The sequence below is a fragment of the Anas acuta genome, chromosome 3 (assembly GCF_963932015.1).
Source record: "Anas acuta chromosome 3, bAnaAcu1.1, whole genome shotgun sequence".
In the NCBI taxonomy this organism is placed as follows: domain Eukaryota; kingdom Metazoa; phylum Chordata; class Aves; order Anseriformes; family Anatidae; genus Anas; species Anas acuta.
The window spans coordinates 59,023,148-59,038,436 of NC_088981.1; the positions used below are offsets into that span (position 1 = coordinate 59,023,148).

At 41.8% G+C, this 15,289-nt stretch overlaps 1 protein-coding gene across 6 annotated transcripts in view; it reads right to left on the bottom strand.

The window, feature by feature from the left end:
• Positions 1 to 219: 219 nt before the first annotated feature.
• MYB (MYB proto-oncogene, transcription factor) overlaps positions 220 to 15,289 on the bottom strand; it is a 28,104-nt gene continuing 13,034 nt past the window's right edge. For all 6 annotated transcript variants that reach the window (XM_068677355.1, XM_068677352.1, XM_068677354.1 and 3 more), the window contains 6 exons: positions 13,619 to 13,761; positions 13,113 to 13,227; positions 12,901 to 13,026; positions 12,112 to 12,222; positions 11,424 to 11,531; positions 220 to 1,679 (listed from right to left, as the gene is read on the bottom strand). In XM_068677355.1, the coding sequence (XP_068533456.1) occupies positions 1,563 to 1,679; positions 11,424 to 11,531; positions 12,112 to 12,222; positions 12,901 to 13,026; positions 13,113 to 13,227; positions 13,619 to 13,761 (720 nt within the window). In that variant the 3' untranslated portion in view covers positions 220 to 1,562. The remainder of the gene's footprint in view (positions 1,680 to 11,423; positions 11,532 to 12,111; positions 12,223 to 12,900; positions 13,027 to 13,112; positions 13,228 to 13,618; positions 13,762 to 15,289) is intronic.

Consider the following 15,289-nt stretch of genomic DNA (forward strand, 5'->3'; position numbering starts at 1 on the left):
CACCTTGAGCCCAGAACCTGCCAACTACTGTCTTCTGCTGTGCTCCTTCAACTTTGTTAACAATCAATGAGAATTGAGGATGTTGAGGCTACCTATATTGTGCAAAACTCTCTTCCCCACTTATCTAAGTGTGCTGGAAAAAAACCTTCGTGGCTTGATTGTTGCCTATAACAACACTGCCAAAACATTAAAGACAAACAAGATTAGGAGACCACGGGATTTAAGTAAAAAAGAACACACTTTATTTATCTACAAGGCAGTACATTGTCGTATAAAAAATTAAGTGCAGATGAAGCTGCACCAAATGCTATTAAGGCAGCAAAGTCAAAGGCTGTTATTAAAAAAAAATAAAAAATAAAAAAAAATAAAATAAAATCAGTGTTTTGCCATATCGATAAAGGTTTGGTATGGCAGTACAAAGAACCATGTATTTCTAAGAACCTGATTCAGTACACAAGACCCAAGTTAGGGAACAATTAGCTAGACATGGAACAAAACAGACAACATGAACAAGACAGTGTTCTCCCAAACATGTGAAGGTGCAATACATGCTGTTATAAATGAGAATGAGAAACAATGAGAAACAAAACAACACATCCAGACAAAAAAAATCTCCCAGGAACAGTGTTCAAAAATATTGCTTATAAAAAAAAAGGGGAAAATATAAATGATGTAAAAAAAATTTAAAATAAAAAGGTCTGAAATGCTAGTGCATAGTCAATTAGCTAACATCAACATCTGTTTTCTTTCCATATAAAGCTCTACTGCTCCTTTTACACTAGCAGCATGTCTACACGCTAAGGTCTGTAGCAGCAAAACACAGTATTCATTTGGCATTTACAAAATTAAATTACTGAATAAAAATATAATTTTTTTCATAAATCTATGTTTCATACAGTAATATTTTTTTTAAAGCAAGCTAATTAACCCCCCCAACAGAAACACACAATGTATAATGGTCTAGAACCATAAACAGAATGAAAGAGTATTTCAAGAGGCATGGATGTCTGAGCATTCACAATCTTGGATCAGTTTTCCCCCTTTGCACAGACTAGCGTGTGTAGTAATGCTTTTCACTTCGGTATTTTACACCAATGCATTTTGTTCAGTGATTTAAAATAAATCTGAGTACCTGCTCTTTATTATAAAAAAAATAAAAAAGAAACAAACAAAACCCCACCCCTGGATAGCACATCACTGAAATAACAATACTGGTGCATTAGGTCTGCTTGATCTCAGAAAGTACAAAAAAAAAAAAATTACCTGTATTATAAGTCTGCACTTAAGATCATTAATTACTGATTAAAACTTAGTACCTAATAATTTAGGCAAGTATCGCTTACTCAAAAAAAAAAAATCCTCTTAAGTTGGGTGAAATCCAACAAGAATATATATGCTCAGTGACTAAATGCACTTCGTGCTGCTCCCAACTGTTGTACCACAACAAAGATAGGCTTGTCTCCCATTCAATGAAAGTCTTCACGCAGAGGAACAGGGACTTCCCAGCGAACGTGGAGTGTTTGACAACCATAATGCTTCTCCGGAGAAGTCCGTCGGCCCTTTCACATCACCAGAGTCCGGGTTGGGAACGCGGCCATGTACTTGCGCGCCTGGTCGGTCAGGGCCATCTGGTCCTCGATCTTCCCGCAGGACGCTGACTCCCAAGCATTGTTCAGATGCTGAGTTGGAAGGAAACAGTGGGGAGATTTGGGGTGAACATCACATGAACTGGTTTATTTAAGAGTTGAGTGAAGCTACAGCAGGATGTTGTACCATCTCCACAGAAAGTGAAGCCTCGACACAAGAGCCAAAAACGTGTTGTCCTTGCTTCCCAGCTTGTGACCTGAGGGGCAGGCAGACCACACCACCCAGCAGAGCCAGGATTCAAAACCTCTCAAGTTCCCACTGGGTTTCTTCTCTACAAGTCCACATTTACAGCCTCGCCTTTCATCTTTCCTCTCCATTTAAGGTCTAAACAGACACTTCATTTGCAGGTGGACTTTACAGTCAACAGGGCACAGGCAGGTTAAAACCTTCAGTTATGCTTGGTGCAGTAACCACAGAAAAATGACTGCTGAGCCCTCATTCTAGCGATGCAGCTGCAATGCCTCTGCACTCCCTGAACCACCCTGATGATCCCGATGGCCTGACCACAGCTAACAAACAGGCCCGCGCTCAAAGCTGCTTTCACCTGTGCGCAGCGATTAGCACGTGCCCATTAGCAGAGCTCCTCTGGCAAAAGAGAAGAGACGTGGGGGGACCCTTGGCAGAAACAGCATTTTAATTATCGAGTAAGCCATTTTACTTCTTGTGGTATTTATGGAGGTTAGAGACACCATTTAGTATAATGTTGAAGTGAGATAAACATATCTGCACAGAAGGCTGTGTGCAGTGTGTTTATTTACTCACTACCCATGCGAGATGTTTCTCATTGCCTTGAGCTATAAACAGTAAAGAAATTTCAAAGCTCCTGGAATTTACCAGTATAACACACACACACTTATACACACATGTTTTGTTTTATTTCTTGAACTCTTTCACTTACTCAGTCTATCTGTTTTTCCACATTGAGGTATTCATTAAGCCCTAAATAAAAACTAGATTGTTATATAGAAGCAGTTGCATGAACGCCCTGCATTCCAAAAAATCACATGGCTGTCCTCAGCTGAAGGTTGCCTGCCAACAAGGGGGTCAAAGTACTCTTCAAGGTTAAGAAGGTCTAAGCCCAAAGATCCACCAACAAAGACAAATCAGGAAACAAAACTGTTTTCGTTTGCTTACAAAAGGGTCAGCTTTGCATTTCAAGATCTACATCACTCAACAAGATGCCCAAAGCCCTCCCAAAAACTAGGACACTGGGTGAAGCATTAGTGGACTGCAAACTGTCTGCTAAGAGCAAGAAGTGTCCTGACAAGCCCATGGCTCCTTATGATGCTCCTTCTAGTTGCTAGCTGTTCAAGAGGATCCTTAAACTACGCTCTCAAAGAATGCTCTTCAGACTGTAAACAGTGTTATCTGGGGCGTATGTATAGTCAAAAGGCTCTGCAACATACAAAATGGAGATAGATTTCATTACATGCCCTAATTATGGCACTGGTACAGACACAAGGATGGAGGTTCCCTGTTCTGGAGGGCTTACAGGCTCAAAAGGAACAAAACCAAAGAGCAAGCACAACCAAGATGGGGACAAGCATGCTAATCCTCTGCGATTCCCCAGACATGGCTTTCTCTTCTCTGTAGATGTTTCAAATGTTGCCTCTGTTCCTGATGACTTTTTGTAGGCAAAACTCCTGCCAAGTTTCAGTAGGAGTTCTCCATGTGAAGGAGAACAAGGTCCAACCTCAAATCATTAGTTTCTGCAGCTTTTTTTGTGAAAGCCACCTCTGTGAAGTGAACAAACGTGATACACCTCTTTCTGGTGTTGTTCAGCCTGAGTGGGCTGTATACTTTGTGCTGTGGCTCAGCCTCGGGTACACACCGCAGCCAAAACCAGGTGTGACACACTTTTTGTGTGCTGCAGACATGCATGGGACATGCCACAGTTTCTCTTATGTTTTGCTTAAACAGCTTCCAGGGTAACTTTTACAAAGGTGCCTACATCAGCTGGGAACCTGCAACCTCCTACAGCTCCTCAGTGGGACTTATACACTTTCCCATATTATCTCAGAGACATTTGCATCAAGGCTAATGCTTGATACCATTAGGGCTGCTAATGCTTGATACCATTAGGGCTGGTGCAATGCCATCAGTCTTGCATAGAAATCAGATTTGGTCTGTGCACCTCAAAAGCAATTGGCAGTTCCAAAATATCCATCATTTTGAAGGACAGAAATATGTGTCCAGACAATGTTTCTCTGTGATCTTCCAGAACTTCAAAGCACTGGTCTAACAAGGTTAGATCAGCAGTCCCCTAAATAACTGAAAACATATCAGGAAAAGCCCAATTTTTAAAAATTGGAAGTAACTTCAGGCAAGTAGTGTCCCAATTTCATAAATTAGGCTTAATTGTTAGTATCTACACTGAGCTCTTTGTATTAACAGCCATGTGTTTAGAAAAGAAAGAAAAAAAAAATCTGTATCCTGGTATCTCCAACATCTCAGCAGGCTGCTACATGTCACTCATTCCACCTAAAGCCTGGTCTTCATTTAGCCTGATGTCAGAAGAGCAGCAGAAGCTGCATGGGCTGTAACCCCTTGCCCTCTCCCAGGGTGTCCCAGGGTGTCCCAGCACCCCGGGGAATCAGGGTGCAGCCGGCATGGGAAGCAACGGGAGGATCAGTCGGATCCCCAACTCCTGCCTGTACAAAATTCTGCTGGAGAGACAGTGTGGGACAGGCTGCCTCACCGAGTTTCAACCTTGATATTATTTTCCCAGAAACACATTACACTTTTTTTTTTTCCTCCTAGGGCAATATATTAAAAGAAACTAACTTTCCAGTCTCACTGAAGATGGCGAATGCAGAATTTGACCCAAAGTGGTGTATTTACTAAAGCAGCCTACTTACTGAGAATTTTCAATTTCATCCCGGGGAACTCACGTAACATTTACAGTAGGCATTTTTAATAAACATATTCTGTGTGAAGTCTTGGCTCTGAGCAGCAAGCACATAACAAAGCACAATGCCGCTGCCTTGCCAGCCCTGCAGCGCAGCGCCGGAGGCATGTGTGAAAGTCATCTGAACGCGAGAAACTCCGCTTCCACTCTTGGCAGGGAGTGCTGGGTCTCACGACCCAGGTTCCGGGGCTGAACACCCGCAGCTTAGGGATCACCGAGTAAAAAGGGGAAGCAAAACTGGAGACTGAGAAACACGTTGTGTCCTTCCATGTTAGCGTCTCAGCGAGTATTGACATGGCTCTGCTACCAGAAAGCATCGGTGCCCTGCAGATAGCAGTGCTTCCCAGACTCATCAGAAGAGAAGGGAACCGGGCAAAAAGCTAGGGGCATGCAGGAAAACAGCACAGAAACAGAGTTAAAACACTCCCTTTGGAGAAAGCTCATTTGATCTCCCCTATCACTTTTAAAGGTCCAACTCTGCAGATCAATGGATGGAAATGCAGAAGCTTTGTAATTAGAAGCCAAAAGGCCTGACCCCAAACCCACTGAAACTGATGTGCATGTTTTCATCAGATCAGGGGATTCATTCCACTTAAATTCATCCGTCTAAGAGTGAGGTGTTCCTTTTGGCACCTAAATCCCTAGCCAGTGGGGAAAGAAAGGGATTTCCGCAGTATGATTCATTCCAAATATGTCTTTTATTGGCTCAAAGAGCAGGACACTACTCTTAATTTTGCTGTTAATTAAAAGAATTTAAGCCTTGTCTGCCAGCATTTCCATAGCTGCATTTTTCTCTTCCATGCACAGCAGCTTTTAAAATTAAAACTGGGAGTAAGGGAAGAAGAAGGTATGCTACTGTGAGTTCCCATAGCATAAAATTACAGACCCATGGTACAGTTCCAGCTCTGTTGTTCACCCTGGTTCTTTTTTTCTTTTTCTTTTTTTTTTTTTTTTTTTAACCTCAGTAATCCTACCAGCACATCCTTCTCCTGGCAGCAGGACTACCTCACTTATCCTGTAATGTGCCTTCAACTGCCCTTGGGCAGATGTGAACAGTAAACAAGCTGTCAGAGCTGTAACTGGGATATCCAGTTAAAGCACTTTAAATAAAAACTTGGACCATCTAGAGAAAACAGGCAAGAGTAAGGAAAGAAAAGCCTCTGGAAAGGTGTTCTTCAAACTCTCTGCACTCAAGCCCGCCTCTTCATGTGCTGTAAGAGAGTTCCTGCATCAAAACACCTTGCCTGAGAGGGGACAGCAAAGCCAAACACCGCTGCAGCAGCGCCCTGCAGAGCTCGCCAACTGCTGGAAGTGCTGTACGAGTGTTTTGGCAAAGAAATATTTTAAAAGACAGATTTTAAATCCCTGCTGCGCTGACAGATGTCTTCAGCAACTCCAGCAAAGTTGCTGGTGTTACATACATTTGCGTCACATTAGCCAAATCTGCAGAACATGCCACAGAAGAGAAGGCTTGCAACAGAAACTCAGTATTCCTTCCTAAGCACTGAAACAAACAATGCCGGTGCCCTAAACAAAGGATTTTCGTAGCAGGATGTGATGTGATGATATTAATGTATAACTGTTTGGTTTTCCATTCCGTAAGAATGCAGAAGCAAGGGAAGCTCTTCTACTGATCATGAGCAGACAGCAAAGACCAGCTAAGAACTCTACTACTCCACTCCATTTCCTAAGGCAGAGCACTATTTCTGCTAGTTTTTCTCTGGGGCGTGGGACAGCCTTTCTCCAAACTCTGTGGTTTCTGCAGTTGTTCAGAAATACAGCTTGCTACATGTGCAAGAAAAAAACAGCCAAACTCTTCAGCTTTTATTAAAAGCCTGATGCCAGTGCTAGGCAGAGCTATTTGATGGTGCTTTTAAGAGCTTAACCCTGAAGCCCTCACTCAGACAAAACTCCTGTTTGAGAACTATGAGCTCTCTAAGTAAGATTAACAGGGAGAGATGGAAATGGTCTGAGCACCTGCAACTCACATTAGGATCTTCGGTACCTTTCTAGTTTGGACCTTAAGTAATTTTATTTGTATTCACAGATGAGAACACAGGGCTGCAAATGGCTGACTGCCAAGCCTTCCCTTTTCTGCAACTGCTCCACAGCTTCCAAAAGCTGAGAGACCATCACCTGCTCGGCGCAGCTACAACTCCTCAACTGTTCACACCCTAAATTCTTCTGCTCTGGGAAGAAAACATGCAATGACCGACCTGTACCTTCCAACCTCCCTTTGCTTTCCTCACCTGAACAAAGCACAGCTCCTGCACAGATCAGGAGAGAACAGATAACGTTGGTGCGGGAGAACTTCACAGCTACTTTTCTTTGCTATGTAAATCTTGAAACTCCCAGGACTTGAACACAGCATGTTTTCCCCTTTCCCTAGATTAAACAAAGCAGAGTATGAGACTTTGAGATCTTCTTGCCTGAAAGAGGCATGGAGGAAAGCCAGAGAAAGGCTCCTCTTGAGGTCTGCTGCTGCAGGAGAGCCTGCTGCCTCGCCTATAAGCTTTGTCTTCCAACTAGCTGTAAATGAAATTCCACAACTTTCTTTTTAAATGGAGAAAATTAAGGCTAATGACAGCTCACGCTCTTGAAAAGGTTAACTAAGTAACTGTTTTAAAATCCTTTAAACTTACTCTTTAAAGAAAAGGGTTACATAAACCGCTGAAAGTCAGGAAATTCGAGCTGAAACGTGTCAGTCTGTGGTTAAAAAATGGAAAGTGACAGGAGCTATGGGTTTAAGAACATTCTCTTTAGCTTGCAGGGCTTTTACCTTGTGTTGTTTCCTTTGTAACTGGGGGAAGAAGATATCAAAGCAGCGCTATTTTCTTAAAAGGCTCCATTTCATGGTGTCTTTTGATAGCCTGCAGGGTTAGGTGGATGGCCTACAATTTAGCCTACTTTTCTAACTGTTAAAATGTCTATGTTAGGATAGTTTGAATTATGTACTGCTACTTGTTTGACTGGCTACAGAACATAATGAGAAATAAAACATAACTTTTAGACAGGAACAGCCAGAAACATAGTTTTTATGTAACCACTTATTTGGTGCAATTCAAGCAAATGCTCTGTATAGATCATCAGTCTGCCTCATATGCTACGCCAAAATCTTAACCCTTGAAAAAATTCCTAGTGAGGCCGAGATCTCCCTGCAGTGAAACTGAGCGTGGTACAAGTGACAAAAATATAGAACACTGGTTGTAACTAACTCTGCCAATATGAAGCAAAAATATTTGGGATCCATGCAATGCAGTGTAAGACTAATTCCATGCTTAGGCAACACATGGGGATGGCAAGATATTTCCTGTTCCTGCCAGAAAAAGAATATCCAATGCACAACCATAAGATTTGCCCTGCAGGACAAAACTGCAGGCTGAATCTTCACACCTTACTAGAAAGGTCCTACACACAGTGCATTTACTCCCAGCATTTTACAGAGAAGGGACCAAATGAGGATGAAGCCCAAACTCCTTGGATTTAAGGACATTTTCTCCCCTTGTTCTGGCATGTAATACTGATACTGCCACATTCCCAGTGCCGTTATATCCTGCCCTCGCCTGCCAAATGATGTCACATGCTGTTCCTCTCAAGTGATGGTGAATCACATCATGCCAACTGATACGGTCATCAGCTATCATTTACCAAGTTGCATACGATCAGTTGTGCATCCAAAATGCAGTAAAAAGTATCTTTAAGAGTTTGCTTTGAGTGTTTGTAAGTAATCAAACACTTTGGTGAGCTTATGGCTAGCCAAGAATCTTTTTCTTTAAGTAAATGCAGTGCAAGTTACTAAAGCAATGAAAAATGTTGCAGGCTGGTAAATACACTACTTCCTTCTTAAGTAAGTTGAAATTTAAAACAAAATGGATTTTTAGGAACAAAGTGTATTAAAAGAGTATTGGGAGAAAAAAAAAGTGTAGTGCTCTTTCTCTCTTCCCTCTCCATGCACGCGTCCCAGTGTGGAAAGAGTGCTATAATTCATGCTTGGACTGAAGTCAGTGAGAATTTGCCTCAGTAAGAATTGTTGGATCAGTCCCAAAGTATTAACAGCAGCAATGTAAACATATGCAGACACAATTAAATTTCACCCCGATGAGTTCCCTGGTGTTTCATTTCTACCTGCATGGAATCGATGGATTTAGTTCAGTGTGTGTGCATCCATGTGTGTGCGTGTGAATATGTGTACATCGGCAACACAACAAAAAGCTGGAAAGCATGGAACAGTAACACATTAAAATCTGATCACGTACAAAATGCTACAAGTCAAAAATGAAGCGCAAATACCATCATTTTCAATTGCTTTGCACCTTTGCACCCTTTAGACAGTCTGTGTACTCAAGATAGGCACACGGCTGCCCTGTGACGGATGGGGAGCACAGGGACACAGCAGCAGCACACCCGTTCTGGCATGAATCAGATCCAGACCACAGCTCTTTTTGGTGCTGTATGACACCAAATTCCCCTCTTGGGGCCAAGCAAGCTTTGTTGGGGAAGAAGATTCCCCCTCATAGCCGTGGCACTAAGACTGTTCAGTGGTGGACACCCAATACAGCAGTGTCATGAAATGTCTGTATTTCATTCTGAAAAACCTGTCTATGCTGCAGATACATATGCCTCTAACCTCATTTTTTTTTTTTTTAGGTTACATTTCATTTGAAACACTCAGTGTTTCTTCATTGTCAAGTAGAATAATTTTACCTTCATACTGGTACACAAAGAAGCTGCAACTAAGTATTCATTTGGGGGCTTTTTACAGCTGCTTTTTCTTTCAGTTCAACACTTTTTAAACACTGAGATGAGTTGGGAAATCCTTTTTAACTCAGTTCTACCTAAGCAAAAGTCCTCTTTATCTAAACAATGAGAATACCTGACTTTTAGCATGCAAAACTAAAGGTTTTTCCTGACCAAGGACTAAAGAATGGGATCCAGAATAGGCCACAACCTTATTTGTATAAACTTCCTGGCCAAAATCAGCATGAGTTAGAAGAGTAGGTTAAACAAGACCTTTCGTTTATAGCAGCTTGTAAAGAAATTATTTTTAGATAGCAGGAAACATAACATTGTTATACCCAAGATCAAAAGATCCTACTCTACAGGCACCTCAGATGCTTCATTTTTATTACAGGCAGAGTGCAGGCAACCACCACATAACAGGACAACCTATGCCATAATTCTATTTAGCTACCTGAAAATTTTGCCCTAAGTCTACTGAGGAGCCTGGGGTCCAGCTGCCGGACATGGCCAGGCACCAGAGAACCCAGGCACATGTACCCACAGAGTGGGAGCCCTGGGTTGCTCCACCACGAGATGGTTCAAGGTCAGGCCCCAAACGACTGCCTTAAATTCAGGTTGCAGAGAGAGGGCGAGTCTTCAAACCTTCCTCTGGCCCCCTACCGTGGTGCAGCTCATGAGCAAAGAGCAAATCAGGAAGTGTGAGGGTGAGTCTTTGCCACTGTGGACACCCCCCTGCAGAGGGGAGACACTGACCCTGCTCCCTGAAGCTGTTTTCACCGAAAAACTCTACAACGCAAAATGTAAACCTGCTCCACAGTAAACTGCAATGTTTCATCCAGAAGTGGTTTGCTTTGTTTAAATTTCAGGATATTTCATTCACATTTCAAAGGGAAAATACGTGATGAAATCATGGAATTCCTACAAAATAAAAATCCAGTTCTCACACAGGTCTGTTACTGCCATCAGCATATATTACCGATGCTTGAAATGCAAAAACGGGGACATGTGTGAAATTTTAATATCTTTATAATGCCAGGCTAGAAAGGCTTAATCTAAACCAGGTTTCATTCATTCTTTTTTACTGCAAATAACCCCTACTGTAAATTTTAGAGAGAGAGGGGAAATAAAGGTTTAGCCACGTGGACTGTCTTTCTGAAAGTCAGGAACGGTGGAGTTATAATTTCCTTTCTGACAGTGACTCACTCTGGGGAATGACACGCTCTCCCTCAACTCACCCATGTGGAGAAGGGATGTAAAATCACTTACTCATCCACCTCAAAAATAAGGGTTGTAGTGGAAGTACAATTAATCATTATCTACACTGCATTTTGTTCTCTGAAAGAGGTTGGAGGGCCTGATCTGAAGTCTACACAAATTGACAAAAAGGCTGCTAATGACTTTGGTGGGCTTTGGATCAGGCCCTATATAATAGTGATTTATTTATTCAAAAACATAGCAAATGTATAGAACTGCTAACACTTGGAAGAAGCCTACCTGCCCCAAATCCAGCCTGACACCTGTCTCTCATTAAGTGTCGCACATTTAATTCAGCTCAGAGGCCTCATGATGTACAAGGAGAATTTAGGAGTCTCCTGCATCTCCGGTGTGCTGCCGGAGCTAGTGCACAAGGAGCCCCGGCTGCACCAAACCTGCGCACCAGGGCTGCTGGAGTCCCTCCTCCCGCCCCGGGCTGGCTGACAAGTTCTGGCCAGCGCCCTACTATCAAACCCTCCTGCTCTCCAAAACAGCACAACCGCGTCCAACAAGTCTGCAGAAAAGAGCCTCCGGCCTACGTTAGCTCCCGCACCGTGCCTGGGAATCGCTTTGGTGAGTAATGGTTGGCGTGGTGTGAAAGCCAGCCAGGGACTATCCCACCCCTGCAACACCGGAGCCTGCTGAGATGCAGCACCCCACGTGAAAGGCTTTGCCACGCTCAGCAACCCAGCACTGCTCTGAGCACCATCTCCTTGCATCCACAGGCATGGCGCAATCCTCAACCATGTTCACCTGAACATTCTCCCTTATCCAAAAGCCTAAAATCAGTCTGTCGGAAAGCATTAGGTATGTATACATATACACATACATAAAGGACATTTATATATATACATATAAGGGTATTTTTTGTTACCTGCAGTGGACTAGCTAGTGGCCTGTTCCTAGGCATGGCAAATGTTTTATGAAAACTACCATCCTCTTCCGACACTGGCATTTTTAAAATGGAGCTGGTAAGAAGATTCTGAACAGGGAAAGAAAAAAAAAATGTTGTCAGGAACTCAAGAAAACAACCTGAATTTGAACATATTAAAAGCAAACCTGGCCTGACTGTGAAGCAAGCAGTGCTGTGCACCCCCACAAATGCATGCTCAGCCTGGGAGCACAGCTCAGCCTGGAACTCCTGAGTGCAAGAACAACAGCAGCACCAAGCAGTCTGGTGGGACAAAGGGAACCATGAACATGCCAGGTCTCCTCTGCACAAAACAAAACAGAGTGTCTTCTTCTTTTCACAGTTTTAACTCTGTGACCCACTCATTTCTATACGCAGGCACAGATGCCCTCCACGTGCACGCTTTTTATAAAGACTAAGGGCTTTTTCAGAGACTGCAACTTCTGTGGCCTTCTATACGCATCACAGTGATCTAATTAAGAGCACAATTTTGCTTCTTATGTGCTTAATACAGGAAAACAATATGGATGTAATTAGTAATGCCTACTGGTGAGGAAGGTCAACCATAAAAAATCTTTTCCTTTTAAGAACTGAAAGGGGTGCAAAACAGAAAAAAAAAAAATCATTTAGTGGTGTGAAAGCTCGCACTTACTGGCATATCTTCCATAGTAGGTGCATGTGTAAAGAGCTGAGTGTTCAGGTTTTCCCCTTCCCAGTGATTCGAGCAAAAAAAATTTCCAGCTTTATCTGTTGGAGACTCCACCTAAAAGCAGGAAAGGAACCATGAAAATAACAGTATCTAACTGACCAGAAGCAGATATATCTGTCAGTTGTTTAACAAATCGAACAAATATTCTTCACAGCTGTGCACAACGCATTTACAGTACTTTCTTTTACAGCAACCTTGCTCTTTGTTGAAAAAGATGTTCAAGGTTCTCAAAAAAATCCCCTCCTAATAAAACTTTGAATACTTGCACTCAGCGCTGTCAGTATTCAAGAGTTTAATCCCCTAAAAAGGATTGAGAATATATGTATTTTTAGAATTTTAGTGACAAAGTAATATAATGCAACGTCCTCAAATGTTCAGGTTTCTAAGTCACTCCATGTAGCTTGGTCCCTGTGGGGTTCTTCTATAGTTTTCACCAATATTAGAAAGATTCAATCCAAATTCCTGTCTAATTTTTTTTCTTTTTAAGTTTCAAATGAAAACTGCATTAGAACAGCCCAAGCAAACCCCTGCTGAAAACAGCAGAAAGACTTCTATGGAAATCAATGGGAGATGAATTAGGCATGCCTAGTACACTATATAGAACCGACACTAAGATCTTGGGGCTCACATGAAAGAAAAACAGACACAGCTATTTAACAGAAAATGGTATTGGTCTAAGTTTCTCAGCAAAGAGGGCTGAATTAAATTGCCTCAGGTAAGTTTGCGATTTACCTCTTGTTTGATTTTCTTCAGCAAAGGGGGTCCACTTTCATGTAGCCCAGCCACTATTGCAGATTCCTCCGACTCCTGCTTGATAACGTCCTGCAGATCTTCTACAAGATGAGTCGGAGTTTGAGGCTGAAAGGAAGAAACGTTACATGCAAGTCCCAGAACATCCCTCTGCACTAATATCAAAGCAACTTTTATCATTGTTTCCTTCTTACCAGCATCTTCAAAGGACCGTATTTGATTTCCTGAGCTGCAAGTGCGTTTTTGAATGGAGTGGGTGTTCTCGGAGAGCTCTCCAATATCGACCTCTTGATTGCGGGAGTTCTGAAACTTTAGAAAGAGGGAGAAAAACTTTAAAGGAACATGCTTAGAAATATTAGCTCCTTAAAAAAATACATGCATACAGGCAACGACAGCGATAAGACTCTGAAAAATGTTTTCCAGCAATCATATACTCCATTTTTCTTTTCTGGAAGAACATCTATTTAACTGTGGCAAGGCAGAACGGCTTTGTTTAAAAAAAAAACTTGAGTCTATGTGAATGACAATAACCCATCTCTGAAGTTATTCAGTGAAAGTTTTACTCCAAACTAAGAAAAATCTTAATGTATTAGAGCACATCTCCACAGGAAGCATACAGTTACCCAGAACTTTGGTTGTGTGCAAACCTGAAAAAGTTAACCCTAGTGAATCTGACAACAAAATGCGATTACAGACTTACACATGATTTTCCTTCTGAGTTTTGAATGTTTGGTCCCTGTGGAATGGGGTGGAAACAGCCATCTTATGGCCACACACTGGTGTGGAAGTTAGCGCAGGGTTGTCCAGGTTCAGATTTTCATGATTGGATGAGGTGTTTAAGAACTGTAGGCAGGAAGAGGAAAAATCAGCAAGACCATCTAGATTGCAAGGCTGACTTCTTAAGTTGACTTTATTGAACAGAAGAAAAAGAAACCATTTCTCTCTCACTGCTGCAAGTAAATCTCCTCTCTCTACAATATGGGTAGGTGCATGTGGGGTACCAGACTATGTGACAAAACTGTACTCAGGTCGGAGTACTCATGAAGCAAAAACTAGCATTTCTGGAGTGGGAAATTACAAACAAAATGACACTCTGTCCCAATCAGAAACTTTCTCCATCACTTCAAGAGAAAAATCTTAAAAACCTGCTTTGGATTTTCTGCACATATATTGTAATTAATTTAAATTAATTAAATTAATTAATTTAATTAATTAAAATTAAGAGCAGTAAGGTAAGTCTTACCTCTTGCTTGAGGTAAGAACCAAGTGAAAAGGAGTAGGGGATGTTTCAAAGAGAAACTCACAGGAGATGGGGCTAAACTCCACAAAGATTTATTAGGGGAATCGAGGAATTTTTGAAGTAGTAAATAAAGCAGTTATGCCAGTAAGCAAAATTTCCTATTATCTCTCTCTCAAAACAAAGTGCTCCACTGTCACAGCATAAAATGAAAATTGCTGCCTGTGATGGCTGCATGGAGTGTTTTGGAATGGAGACAGCTGACTGAAAAGGAGGCAGTGGTAACAGTCTGGAGAAAATTGCTTTTGCACAAGTTCTACTTAGTAACCTAAAATGTGGCTTCCATTTCTAGTGTCTACAAATCTGTGAGTGTCGTGGTATCATTTCACTGGGCAAATGATTTATGATTAAGATACCTAATGCATAACTGGAGATATAGTGGGAGGTCATTATTTGCAATCTTCTGGTAACCTTCATGCAATAGTGTTTCTCTGACTGTAAGGACTACACCAAACCAAGGCAAACACAACAGAAACAGACAAACAAAACCAAAACACAACACTTTTAAATAGTGCCACAGCTGTGAAACAAAGCAACAATGGACAGGAATTTCAAAGTGCACACCAGGTAATTTTAAGAGGCCAATTTTCTCCTCATTCCTACTCCACCCCACATGGCTGGTATTGAGGATGACGAGCCACGATTTGAATTTTCTGGTTGTTGTCAGTTTGTCTCACAACCTGAATGCTATTTAAATGCAGCTTGGGGTTTTCTATGTCGATGTGAATCATACTGTAAGTGGACAGAGATGGAAAGTATTACAAATGATCAGAAATGTTAAACTCTGGTAGTTGAAGGAGTTAACAGCAAAAGCAAAGCAAGCAATTGTACTCTCCTACAAAAATGATCCAAATCAAGCAAACAAACAAACAAACAAAAAAACCCAAGCCCCACAGATGAATTTAAAAGAAGAGAATCAACAGTTAGCTTGCTGGTGATCTGAACCCAGTGGTGAAGACTAGGAGCAGTGAGAAGATTCAAACACAGAGTGAAATCAACAAGCACAACGGCAATTAGTCATTTGTTCCAAGGGATTAGTTTCTAAATTGTTAACACTGCGGTGACTTTTGAGAA